Consider the following 13,529-nt stretch of genomic DNA (forward strand, 5'->3'; position numbering starts at 1 on the left):
TCCCTACTTTATATTTTGGATTTTGAACTTTTTTCCATTTTTATTGTACCACTTGTGCACTCGCTAATACTATCTACAACAAACCCTCTCTCTCTCTCCCTTTGTCTCTCATTCATCCCTACCCCGCCTTCCCACCTGATGCCTACTCTCCCTCATTTCCTTTGCCCAGTGCATTCATAGTTTAATCAGCCCCTTCTTTCTCTTGTTCCCTTCCTCCTCTCATTTCTCCTCACCTTTTCTCATCCCCAATCATTTTAGTTCCTTCTCTTCCTCATTCCCTGCTCCTTTCTGACTCTTTCTTTTATTTTTTTTTCTCTCTCCCTCTTCTCCCCTCTGATCATTCCCTCCCTCCATTCCCCATGCATGGCTCAGACAGTCATTCTCCTTTGAGTCATCTCTCTCCCCAGCCCCCTCTTGCACTCTGATATCTCTCCCCCCCCACCCCAGCTCTGACAGACGCACTCCCCACATGGAAGAGGGAAACACAGTGAGCCTCTTAGCTGGAACGGTGTGTGACTGCCCTTGCGTCAGTAGTGTGCCGTGTTGTATAGGACACTATGTGCATTTGCTCAAGTAGATGTGATGCTCCTGTGGGGCTGGAGCTCTTTGCAATGTAACTGTCCCTTTAAAAAAGGAGAAAGCTTCTCACAATCTACCTCTGGACAAAAGGCGCTGGGATCTGACTGCTTGACTCCAGTTCAAGAGACAGGGGAGACAGAGAGCACAGAAAGAAGGGGAAAGAGGAGACCCTGCCACAAAAGAGGTGAATGGGGGCAGGGATTGGAATTAGTGACACTGGGGAGGGAAAAGCTTTGGAGGGGAAAAGCTTTTGCTGAGTGATGCTGAAGATGCAGGGAACTGTGTGTGTCTGGATCCTATTTTTGCTGAATGGGAGAAATAACTCTAACTTGCTACTGTAGCTAGTAGGCAAGCTCAGGGTTTGCCTGTGCGAACTCAGAAACTACAAGCTACCTGCTTTGCTTGAATGTAAAAGCTGATTATGTATGTCAAAGGTATTGGATAGTGATATGTGGGGGATTGGAAGAATTTACTACACTCTGTGTAGATGACAGTAGTATTGTCAATTCCTGGGGGCGGGGGTGTTAAACTTCACTTATAGACTTGTATGGAAACTTAAATACTTTTTTTATATAGAGATCCACAGTGTACATTAAAGATAGTATATTTTGCGTCAATATCTAGTACATAAAAATACAGGGTTCATTTCTTTGTGTAACTGAGAGTGAGTTCAAAGACACTGTGAGAAAGGATGGCAAAGTTGCACTGAATAGGTATATTTCTTAATAGTATCAATCCTCTAGAGTTTATTAATCTAAGATTATTTCAATTACACTTGTCTTCTATTTGGCATGTTTCACTGTTCTGACTTTTTTAAATGTATGGAGTTTTTCATTTAGAAAATGAAAGACAAAACTGAAGAAATTCTTGTGGTGTGAGGAATTTTTCTTATCGAAAAGCAAATACAGATGTGCAAGAGCAGAAAAATACAGATGTATAAGTACAGAAGCTGAATGAGGAGTTAATGTGGGGAGGGAAAGGGTATAGATTCCAATACTTAAGTTTTCTAGTGTGGTTATTATTTGTCCACAGCTTTTGATATTCCTTAATGTAATTTTGTAGCATGGATTTAAACTCATAAAAGATCCTTTGTAAAAATGAACAGCTCATATTACTAATATTTTCTATTCTGGAGGCTGTAAGTGAAAGTATTTCTTGAGTAGAGAAGTCTACTGTATCAAGGAGTATATTAAACAATTAGAATTATAAGTGATTTCTTGCAAGGCCCTAGTTTTTAGCAAGATTATTTTGTTTAACTCATGTAATGCTAGTTTTCTGTTCCTGAAACAAATTTTAAAAAATTAAATAACAATTTGCTTTTAGTTTCAAGGGTTTGTCAGAAGTTTCTGAAATATTGGTGTAACCTGCATTGTTTTAAACACAACTCATATTATTTCTGGTTACATCTGAAATAACCATTCAATAAAATAATCCATACACTCTCTTTGATGAACTGATGAGTTTCCTTTATATTCTGGTTCTAACTGGTCTCATGCCATGCATGTATGATTTGTTTACTTTGCTTTTATCAAATGTATAGTGTATAATGTATTATTGCATTCTCTTCAGAGATCTTAATGAAATAGCAATCCAGGGAACAGTCGTGATTTCAACATGCCTTTCCATGTGGAGGGGCTGGTAGCTATAATTGTATTCTATCTGGCAATCCTGTTTGTTGGAATATGGGCTGCCTGGAAAACCAAAAATAGTGGCAGTGATGGAGATCGCAGAGAAGCTATCATAGTCGGTGGAAGAGATATAGGCTTGCTAGTTGGTGGATTTACGATGACCGGTATGATAAACCCTCTTTTTTATACCTGAAACATAGCATCTCAATCTTTCTTTCTTATGAATAAAAGATATAGACAATATTGTGTTTTGAATAATGCAAAGTGGAGAAAAGAAATCTTAATTTCAATGCACAGTCATGATTTAAGATGGATTATTTTTGTTTGTTTGATACTGTATTTGTTTAATGAATAAGTAAATATGCCAGTCATTTAAATCATCATTATTACATTCTAAAGGAATAATTAACTCTATTTATTTTACACTGATGCCGTATTAATCAGTAAGTAGAGACATTTTGGGGCAGTAATGATTTTAAATAGAAGACTGAGATATCAGAATTTTTCAGTGGAATGAATATACAGTTACTTTTATTATAGCATCCCAAACCTGTGGGTTAGAGATGTGTTTTAGAAGAGAAAAAACTTTAAATGCAGAAAGGAATGGGAAAATATGCTGCAGCAAAGAGCATTTTTGATGCACTGGGCCAAATTTAATTCCACTGATTTCAATAGAATTACACAAGGGGTTATTTTGGCCTATTTTGCCATAGTTTGGCAAACTGACCTAATATTGTATTGTGCATATTCATATTAGCAGACATAGATTAGGAGAAGATTTGAGTTCTACTTTCAGTCATTCCAGCGCAACCTCTGAGACTCAAAGGGGTGCACTGGAGTGTCTGAGAGAACCACTGGATTAACGGAAGACAATGGGGCTACTTGTGTGAGTAACTCTTCAGTAGTATGCAGGGCCCGCTCCAGGCCACAGAGCACCAAGTGCGTGTTTGGGGCAGCATGCCGCAGGGGGCTCTCTGCCGGTTGCCAGGAGGGCAGCAGGCGGCTCCGGTGGACCTCTCGCAGGCGTGCCTGCTGAGGGTCCGCTGGTCCCACGGCTACAGTGGAGCATCTGCAGGCATGCCTGCAGGAGGTCCACCAGAGCCGCAGGACCAGCGAGCAGCAGAGCGCCCCCGCGGTGTGCCGCCATGCTTGGGGCTGCGAAATGGCTAGAGCCGGCCCTGGTAGTATGAGTAAAAGCATCACAATCTGGTCCTAAATTACAAGTGTTTTCAGATAGTCTATCTAATTTGTACAAAATTACATTGTATACAAACTGAACTGATATCTTTTTATTTAAACATATGTCATTTTGGTTTAGAATCATTCACATTTGTGATATTCTTAATGCAATTCCAACATGAAGCCCTTACACCTCCAGTTTAGATTGATTAGATTCTATTGAAATTTCTTTCTTGTGATGTATTTCCAGCTTCAGAGTTAAGGATGAGCCTCATAAAAACTAAGAGCAAAATTCTGTGGTCCTTAATCAAGCAGAATTCCCACTGACTGCAATAGGAATTTTGCTCACTTAAGGACTGCACATTTGGTTGTAGACAGGAAAATTGTTCAGGATGTTGTTTAAAGCCAATAGATTCTGAATCAAGGCTAAAACTCTACTTCCCTCCCTCCACTGCTGTGTAGTGTAGTGTGTTCTGTTGCCTGCTGAACAGCCACTTCTCCATTCAAAGGGGGCTGGATATCACTGACTAACTCTGGTTGGAACTTATTCACCAAAATGAGGCACGTCACCACGACGGGAAGATGACGATTCCATTTTGTGGCAACTTCTGAAGTTTCCAAATTTGTTTTACTTCCACCTTGGAATGAAACCAATACCTCTCAAACATTTTCAGGAGAGAAGGGTGTGGGGAGGCTGATGGCTAGGGTTAGGCCTCCGCTGTGGGAGACTCAAATACAAATCCCTCTTGGCCTGATTTGGGATCAAAAACTCCATTCTGAATCAGGCAGAGCAGGGACTTGAACCTAGGTCTATTACATCCCAGTCCTAACCACCAGGACACACACATCCTCCTGACACAATGCCATTATTATGAAAACATTCCAAAGGTTTTCCTCCCAAAACAAAGGAAGAACAAAAACAGTTTTTTTTGAAACCTCAGAAGTTGCCACAAAACAGAATTGTCATCCTCTGATCATCTGTGCTGATGATGTTTCCTATATTCACACAGGGTCCAGTCCTGATGTCTTTGCTCAGGTAAAAATCCCATGTACTTTAAAGTGTAAGGCTCGATCATCCAAAGAGTGATGCACATGCTTAATTTTACATGCTGTGAGTAGCCCCACTGAAGTTAATGTGGGACTACCAACCATGCATAAAGTTAGCCCCATTCTAAGTTCAGTGACACTTTGCACAGTGCTCAAATGTATGCATATTCATACATTTATGCAGAATCAGGGCCTAAGTCTTGTTTGAATAGGGATGATTGGACCACACCGTTTGTAAAGCAGGATTGAAAGGCAATTTTTAAATGCAAGATGATGACAATCAGCCATAATATACAGAAAACTGCCATGTTACGCCTTGGTATTTTGATGCCTCCGAACAAAGGGGGATTTTGATTTTTGTTGATTATCTTGTGATATCCAGGCAGAATGAGTTAAAGGGTAGTATTTTAGTTTGAGTTTTGAAATTCCTGAATTTTAGGAATATTATTCCAACATAAATATATACCATTAATTCCCTTAATTGTTTAAATGCTAATTCAAAAAGAAAGCCTGTCATGTAAATGAGAATTTAAATGAAAAACTGCTTACTGAGCATCACAGCACACCCATAGCACAAATGTGGAAACAAAAAAACCAAAATTTTAAAACTTCCTTTTTAAAATTGTATTTATTAGAATAGGATCCAATTCTGCTACCTTGACTCCTGCTGAGTAGTGCCTTACTCCACAAGTAGTACCACTGAAATCAAAGGAGTGACCCCTAGGGTAAGGTGTTACTCAACACAAGGGTGGCAGAACTGCGTACCTAGATTTTAATATCAAATTGATGGCCCATTTCTGGAGTCCATGGGAATCTTTGGATTGAATTCAGTGGGAGTAGGATTCGGCGTAGATTTATTAAAATTTATTTTGTAAATAAGCATTTGGACAGTTTATAAAATGTATACACCCAATTAATAATGTCAATAGGGAAAATCTAAATGGAGGTTTATGTTTCTTAAGAAACAGCTATATTAAAAAGTAAATAACATGTTTTAACACAAAATGGTTCAAAGCTGACCATATCTGCTGTTCTCAAAATACAAAGAGTTAGAAGACTGAATTATGGACAAATCACAAAATTTCATTTTAAACCTGAAATTGTTTAAGATGAATTAAAGAACAAATTAAGCCTTTAACTCATGTATCATTTTACATGTATAAATTTGAATATGAGCAAATTATTAGCATATTATTTAGTAAAAAAAATTACCTCAGAGACGAGATCTGTGGCAAATTTCAGCCCACCATAAATGTTTATGGTTGTAACTAAACCCTGGGGGAAACCCTGGGAGTTGTTTAATCAAATGCTGCCGCAGCCTAACAAAAGTGCTCCAAATGAAACCATGATAATAATGATCCTCGGACACTGTTCTTCATTTTAGTCAGAGAGAACACTACATTTTCTTATACAATGAAAAATTATCAATATGCTTGTGTGATCAGTAACTTTGTTTTACAAAATCTCATTAGCTTGATAACAATTTGAGTGATCAGTCAGCAGATTGTTTTATAAAGAAATGCTAGCTGGTTTTCCATCTGCTTAACTATAGAAAAATCCAATATTGTGATACGTGTTGACATGGAAAGATCATTTAATATAAATTTCTGTGTTTCTCATCTGAACTAAAAGCAGCATTTGACTCCACATCATAATCTATAACATTGTAACCTATAACATAATCTATAACATTTCTCTTGGTGTACATTTAAAATGGAAAGTTGATGTTGTCTGTATTTCATCAAAAGTGCAGGCAGATAAAGATTAAAATAGTCTTCCATATGTGACTGTCTCTGTAGATTACTAATTTTTTATTCCCTGTGTCTGGCTTGTTTAAAAAAGGGAGATCACACAACAACTACATTAAAATAACTTAAAAATTGGGGCTTAGCAAAGCTAAGTATCAGAAAATATACATCTAAGAATGAAATTTCATCCTTCTGTCATCCCAGCCATTATGGCTCTTATTTACTTATTTATTATGATGTATGCATTCCCAAAAGAGCACCTTCCCAATGTTCTAGGTTCTTTCAACAGATGTTTAAAAGACTTGCAAATTAAAATATAATTAGAAGTCACTCCTCACCGCCAAATCCAGAAACTGACCAACCAAAAAATTAACACTGAACAATATTCCACCATATCCTCAAATACCAGCCCTTTCTCCTGAAAGCCTGGGAAAATAAATGAGCTCTGCAATGTCCAGTGAAGATTAACTAATTTGGGCTATTTGTGATAAGAGTGGCAAGTCACGGTGCTTCCATGGAGAATGTCCTATCAGTAGCCTCTCTCTCTTACAGACTGATTTTGCTCCTGCCCAAGCACCTGCCTTGATCATAGCTGTGGCAACGAGAGAGGCAATACCCTAAGTGGGTATAAAATAGATTTACTGAGATCTGCACATATCTCAGAGATCTGATTCTGGGGGAAGAACTCCCTGTTCATGCAGAGAGGTGGTGAGAGCTAACACCACCCCCACAGAATGGTTCAGGAAAAGGTCTATTAAGAGATCCTTGGGTATAACCAGGTCAAGAGATGTTCTGCACCATTGTCAGAACAGTCTAAATATCAGAAAGAACAATACAATGACCTGTTATCTTACATATGCAACCATGTATGTATATTAGTATTACTGCATGAGCAGTTTTGTGAGGGAAGGAAACTGAAATGACCATGAAGTGAAGCCCAGCTGTTCTTTCCTAAAATGAGAGATTATCCCATTAGAAATGTGCTAATATATTAGAAACAGCAACCCAGAATTTTTTTCTTATTCATATAGTACATGATAAAATAAAAAATAAGAGTTTGGTCTGGTACTAAGGAAGCATGTCAGTATTTCTGGGTGAAAAAAAGCTGTGCTGGACAAAATAATCCCTTCTGAGCCCTGATATACATACTCCTATATGATTTATAGCAGGTAAAATGCCTAAGCAGCTTAGGAAGAGAAGTGGGTGCACTGGAATGAGAAAGTCAGGGGTCCAGACCTGTTACTCTCCATCCCAAATGCAACCAATGCTTGGTGCAATTGATCTGACTCAGCCAACAAGTTATTCCAGCCTGGGACTTAGAGTACTGGGCACCACTCTACAGATTCTACGTCCGCCTTCACTAGTGAAGAAGGTAAAACTTCCATCCATCCACCTAAGCATTTTCATTGTAGACATTACAATCATAGTATCTAGACACTTCAATCCCATTACTATATACTCTTTAACATACAGCTAGCAACACAAATCACAGGCATGTCAGGACACTGGAGAACCAAACTAGACTGGGCCATGTTTTCTCTAGCTTTTCCACCCATTCCTGTTAGGCGATACAAAAGCCTATAGTATGAGCAGTATGCCAGTGATTCTGTAATATTGAGCCCTGGTGCCAGGGATCAGTAATGGGGTGAGTGCTCTTTCTATCTCTCGATATCTGGGCATGCATTATTATCATTGCCAGTGTCTGTGTATTGTGCAATAAATCTTGGCAAGCTACCAAGATGTCCACTGACAACAGCAGGATCACAGGCAGAAGGATTTGGCCACTCTTACCAGGAGCAGATCTTCCATTGCTGTCCCAACTACATCTCCTACAAAGATTTGCAGCTGAATACTGGACCAGGGCTATGATTCTGAATGCGGAGTAGAAGATATTCATTATTTCTCTTTGTAGCCAGAACCCCACTGTTAGCTTTGTTCCTTAGCCTGTGGAAACGTACAAGATTTAGCTTCAAAATTAAAAAACACACAAACCCATATTTTGTACATGCTCAGTGGCTGAGTGATATTATTACAAAATGTCTGAGAGAATACTGTAAATAATCTCCCATAAAAGTTAATTAAAATTTTTAAATAATTTGTTTTCATTTGTGTTCACCCCCCACTTGTCTTTGCTTTCTTCAAATATTCTAACAAATTAGTTTATTGGCATGAATGTTTGTAGAAACAGTGACTGCAGACAGCATATTGCAGAATACTCAGAAAAAGTGAATTTCGAATCACAAGTTTTTACACTGGAAGTATGATTCTAAGAGTTACATTCCTTCTCATCTAATCAGGAAATAAGAACAAAATCTTGTGACCTCCGTGTCCAATCAAAACTGCTCAGGTTTTGCATTTCTAAAATCTAACATTTGTAATGAACTGCCCATGAACAAACTACAGATCTAAACATTAATTCATAAATCTTATACAGAGAGTATCTGTACAAATACATTAGAGAAAATCAAGGTCTATTTGCAGACAATCTGCAAATAGGAAAAGAAATCATATTCCCTGCAATTATTTGCTATAAATTATTTGCCCAGATCTAATTACAATACACTTCTGTGCGTGAGATCTGCATTTGAGACTTCGTCTTGATCCTCAGCCTCCCAAGTCTGGCAATCTGCCACCAGAGACAGAATGAGTGCATTAGCTTCCAGTGGTTAGGAATATCACAAATATTGCAGTTCTTTGTGTGAATGAAAGCAGGACCTCTACATATAGCACAACTCAGTTCAGGAATGTATCTTTAGAAGGCTTAAATACAGATGAGACAAAGTCTGAAAATTTTGGTAGAAGGACATGCCCACCGCAGCTCTAATTTTTTTAAATGGCATTTGTAGAACTGAAAATTGGCTAAATCTGGAGATTTTTTTTACTTAGCTGGAGGGTGAAACTCGAGACACATTTTAAGGACTATCATTGGTTAAACTCATATTCAATTTAAATGTTAAGAATTTTCTGAGCTGAGTTCAGTTTATAGTTGTATGATAAATGTGGACCATCAAAATAGGGTTTATGTTTTCAGTTCTTCCTCCTCTTCTTTTCAGCCACTTGGGTTGGAGGAGGCTATATCAACGGGACAGCAGAAGCCGTGTATGTCCCAGGCTACGGGCTGGCTTGGGCTCAGGCACCCATTGGCTATTCCCTTAGTCTGGTTTTAGGTAAGCAAAAATAAATTAGTCTCTTCATTTCTTAAAATATACAGATGTTAAAATTGTTATTGGAACGCCCACAATTAGGGCCTGATGCAAAGGTCATTAACATTAATGGTGGGCCTTCCAGTGACTTTAATGGGTTTTCAGTTAGGCCCTTAGAAAGGAAACTAATGCATTACTAATTACTGGAAATAATTTTATATCTTAACTCACCAAGACTGCCTTTGACACCCAGAGGTTAACCCTTCTGAATGCACTCGAGGACTACTACAACAATATAAAGTTTTTATTTTGAGTAGATTTTGTTTCATTCAGATTGGTCAATGAAGGGTACTATATATGGCCTTCATCACCTTAATATCAGAGAACAATCTTGAATGTGTTTATCCTCACAATACCCCTTTGAGGCAGTGAAGTGCTATTATCAAGATTTTACAGGTAGAGAGCTGAGGCAGAGAGGCTAAGTGATGTGCCCAAGGTCACACAGGAAGGCAGTGGCAGAGCAAAGAAAACAGTGGACCTTCCTTCCTCTCTAATTCAGAATGAAAGTCTAAATATACCAAAATTAGGAGGCTTACGCTGAATGACTGCTACTACGTAAGGTATAAAGTATTGACAGTGTGGTTGTTTGTTTGTTTTTTAAATACAGTACTTTTGACTTCATAAATATAGTCTTACAGTTGTTTTAAATGGACATAGTATATTTTATTTGCACAAAAGGGAGTTGTTCTGACAGCACAATTCCTTTTCTTAATTAAAAAAAAATCAGAAAGTAAAATTCATTGTAGAACAGGGGCTCTCAGATTTCTTCATAGGGTGGAGCACCACTTAATAAAGCTATTGTCTTGTGAATCACTTTCCTTCCCATGCACAATAGTATAGATTAACTTCTGACTGATTTGTCATCATTTTATTATTTAACATGAGATCCCTGTATCAACTACAGCAATTGTTTGAATGGAAAAGTACTATCAGGAATGTATGTATCTATTTTTATCTCTTGGTAATGTGCTAAGTGTCCTTTCTGATAAAAATGGATCTCAGTGTCTAGTCTGGCTCTTCACTTCATTTCTACTCCCTTCTATTCTGTTCCTTTGTCTCCTGCTGATGCTTTTCTGCCTCTTTTCCTCATCTCTACCTGTACATCCTTCCCCTGCCAGGTGGCTCCTTGCTCCCCCAGATATGCTTTCCAGTCATCTAACCCTGTTCTTCTCTTAGACATAATGTTGGGTAAATTCCTTCCTTTCTCATGCTGGACATTTATGTCTGGCTTGTGGATACATCACCAAATAAAATTAGAGCAAAAAAAAATTGCAGTCCTGTTCCAATATGTTGATCCCAAGCTAAGCGCCTTTACATTAAATGAAAATGAACTGAGCACCACCCACAGCAGGCTGAATGCACTGAAGCACAGAGCCTTGCAAATCCATATTTTGTTTTTCATAACCAGACCATGTGTGTTAGTGTTGTGTGTGAACATAGAGTAGGGGATGTTAAATGATTTTCATTCATATTTATCCTGCTCTTTGAACTGCTGCTTTCTTTACATGGAAAAATAAAACTTCCTTTCATATTTAGAGGATATTTTAATTACATTTTACATTTCTTTAAAAATACAGTCCAACAGACACATTTACACCACTGAAAAGCAGCAGTGTTTTACTGACTATAAATGCATTTTTCCACTAAAGTTGGCGTTTTTTGTTGTTTAATTTTTAGGTGGTCTATTTTTCGCAAAACCCATGCGTTCCAAAGGCTATGTGACAATGTTAGACCCTTTTCAACAGATTTATGGAAGAAGAATGGGAGGGCTGCTGTTTATACCCGCTCTAATGGGAGAGATGTTTTGGGCTGCAGCCATCTTCTCTGCTTTAGGTAAGGGACCAGCGATAAAAACATTCGTTCACTATCCAGAGGGAGTTTTAGAAAATCAGAAATGCATAACAGAAGCACCAGTTCAAAACCAGCTCCTGAAACCAGAAACTACTTTAAAATGTGAACTACCCTGGCCAAACAGTTTTTAAAAGGACAGTTGTCTTGGTTTAAAGATACCTGATTATCAGAACCTTGATTATCTCAGTATACTTTAAAGCATTTTGTTATTTTCAGTCACACAGTTTTTGTTGACAGCCTCAAAATCACAGCAACCAGGAGTAATAGCTGTCAAAGAAAGAGGATAGTCACACAACATTTTTGATAGTGCATATAAATGCTATAATCCCTAGCATTCGACCGTTGTAGGAGACCTAGCTGTAAAACAATTTTAATGGATCATAGAACATAGAAGCTGTGACTGATCAATGAGCCTAAATCTTGTTAAACTCTGAATGCATCTGTATTTGGAAAAATAAATAACATTCTTAGGTTTCAAAAGTGATTTAGAGAACTAATGGAAACATGGTTCAGAAAGGAAGAGTAATATTTGCATATAGAAAATCACACCTCCATTCTCCCATCCTTATTAGAGATTTGAAATTAGCTTCCCTTCAAAAATGGAGAAAACTCTTAAGTTAAATCACCATTAGTGGTCATGACTCAAACCAAGTAACACACAGCGTGCACATATACAGTACTGCTTTACAGGGGAATCTTTTTTTAAACAAAAAATAAAATTTCAAGCTTCTTTCCAACTGTGCTCTGATTAACTGCAAAGCACAGGGGAACTTGTTCTCCATAATTTCATCACAAGACCCTTAAGAATGTGAGAGCAGACTGCCTGCTGAGGTGATGGGAAGTGAATGACTCGAAGAACTTTCTGAGAATTTAAAATGTTCTTTCTTTTTGAATGAAGATCAATTGATTTTTGAGAAGGCTTTATGTTGTATTTCAAAGCAAGAAAGTAAGTATTGTGAATGCCTTTCTAGCATATTATATTAACAAGTGGTAATTAAAGACTATAAAATGGAGAGGTTTCTCCATTTTAGCTACTATTTGAACAAAGTCAACCATTTTGTGCTACAAAATTTACTGTACCATTCTCCCCTATGAAGGTTATATCCACTATGGGGAATAAGTTTTGACTCTGAATTTCCTTAGAGTTCTTCACTTGGGAGAAAGGGACAGGTTTGCAGCAGTCTAAGAAAGATATGTGGGTCCATCTCTGAACCCATGAATCTTGGAGGCTCTCTGAAGGCATCCGTGAAGCAACAGCATGCCTCCCAGTAGCTCCTGAAGCCCTGAGACAACATAGCTTCTGCAGGAGCTGTACTGCTAGGTCTTTCCCAACTATGGGTTCACATGGACCTTAGTGATTACATACAGGAGAGATGCCACACCTGCAAGTCATTGCAATGGTTTAAATTAAACATTCTGCAATTAGTGGGGGAAGGATTTTTAAAATGAATGATAAAAGAGGCACTCAAGTGAGACTTTTTTTTTCATCTAAGGAAAATATACTAATTGCTTTATTGAGATTCACTGTTTGAATGAATGTTAAAGTTTTGTGCTACAGAAATAAAGTGTATTTAATCAATACTACAAAAGCAATTAATTTCTAGAGTAATGTCCATCATGTCCACAACATCGGGAAACACAGGGGACTGGCCACTTTGCCCCTACATAAGCAGCTCAAAGTGGACTTAAAGCAATTGAAGAAGGTGGATGGAGAATTCCACCTGGGCAGGGAAATTAGCCTCTGCTGTAAATCCAGTGGAAGTGTCTCTTCTTCCCCCCACCACCCCTTATCCCAGCCATTCCTCCACCCTCCACCATAAGAGGAGGGGTGTAGGCAGGCCAGGGAGGGGAGGGAGGCTCATGGAGAAGCACAGCTCCACTATACCCATCATCCAGTGATGTAAGTAAGGTCCATCCCTGTGCAGCACCAATTGGTGCCAGAGTTGGGCAGCTGTGAATTAGGGAAGCCAACATAGCTTGGACAGAGCGTGAAATCAAAGCCATAGTCTCCTGGCCCTTGTGAGGGCACACAGTGTGAGGAGAGGGTGTATGACAGAGCCTGCCTTCCTTCCTTCTTCCCAGAAAGAGGCAGAATTGCAGTTGCTACAATTAACAGAGCACAGGATCTGGGACTGCTCTGTCCCTACTCCTTCAGGATCATATGGTGTTGCAAATGAGATGTGGAGGAGACAGGGCCATATCCCTGCCCTATAACCAGGCACTGGCCCGAAGAGTTGTGTCATAAACAGATAGTTAAGGGTTAATGTTCTTTTACCTGCAAAGGGTTAACAAAA

The 13,529-nt window shown here is 38.5% G+C and overlaps 1 protein-coding gene across 1 annotated transcript in view; it reads left to right on the forward strand.

The window, feature by feature from the left end:
• Positions 1-670: 670 nt before the first annotated feature.
• Positions 671-13,529, forward strand: part of SLC5A7 (solute carrier family 5 member 7) — a 28,615-nt gene continuing 15,756 nt past the window's right edge. The window contains exons 1-4 of the mRNA XM_050922054.1: positions 671-763; positions 2,149-2,371; positions 9,235-9,348; positions 11,062-11,217. Of these exons, the coding sequence (XP_050778011.1) occupies positions 2,194-2,371; positions 9,235-9,348; positions 11,062-11,217 (448 nt within the window). The 5' untranslated portion in view covers positions 671-763; positions 2,149-2,193. The remainder of the gene's footprint in view (positions 764-2,148; positions 2,372-9,234; positions 9,349-11,061; positions 11,218-13,529) is intronic.

Source organism: Gopherus flavomarginatus, chromosome 1 (assembly GCF_025201925.1).
Source record: "Gopherus flavomarginatus isolate rGopFla2 chromosome 1, rGopFla2.mat.asm, whole genome shotgun sequence".
Lineage (NCBI taxonomy): Eukaryota > Metazoa > Chordata > Testudines > Testudinidae > Gopherus > Gopherus flavomarginatus.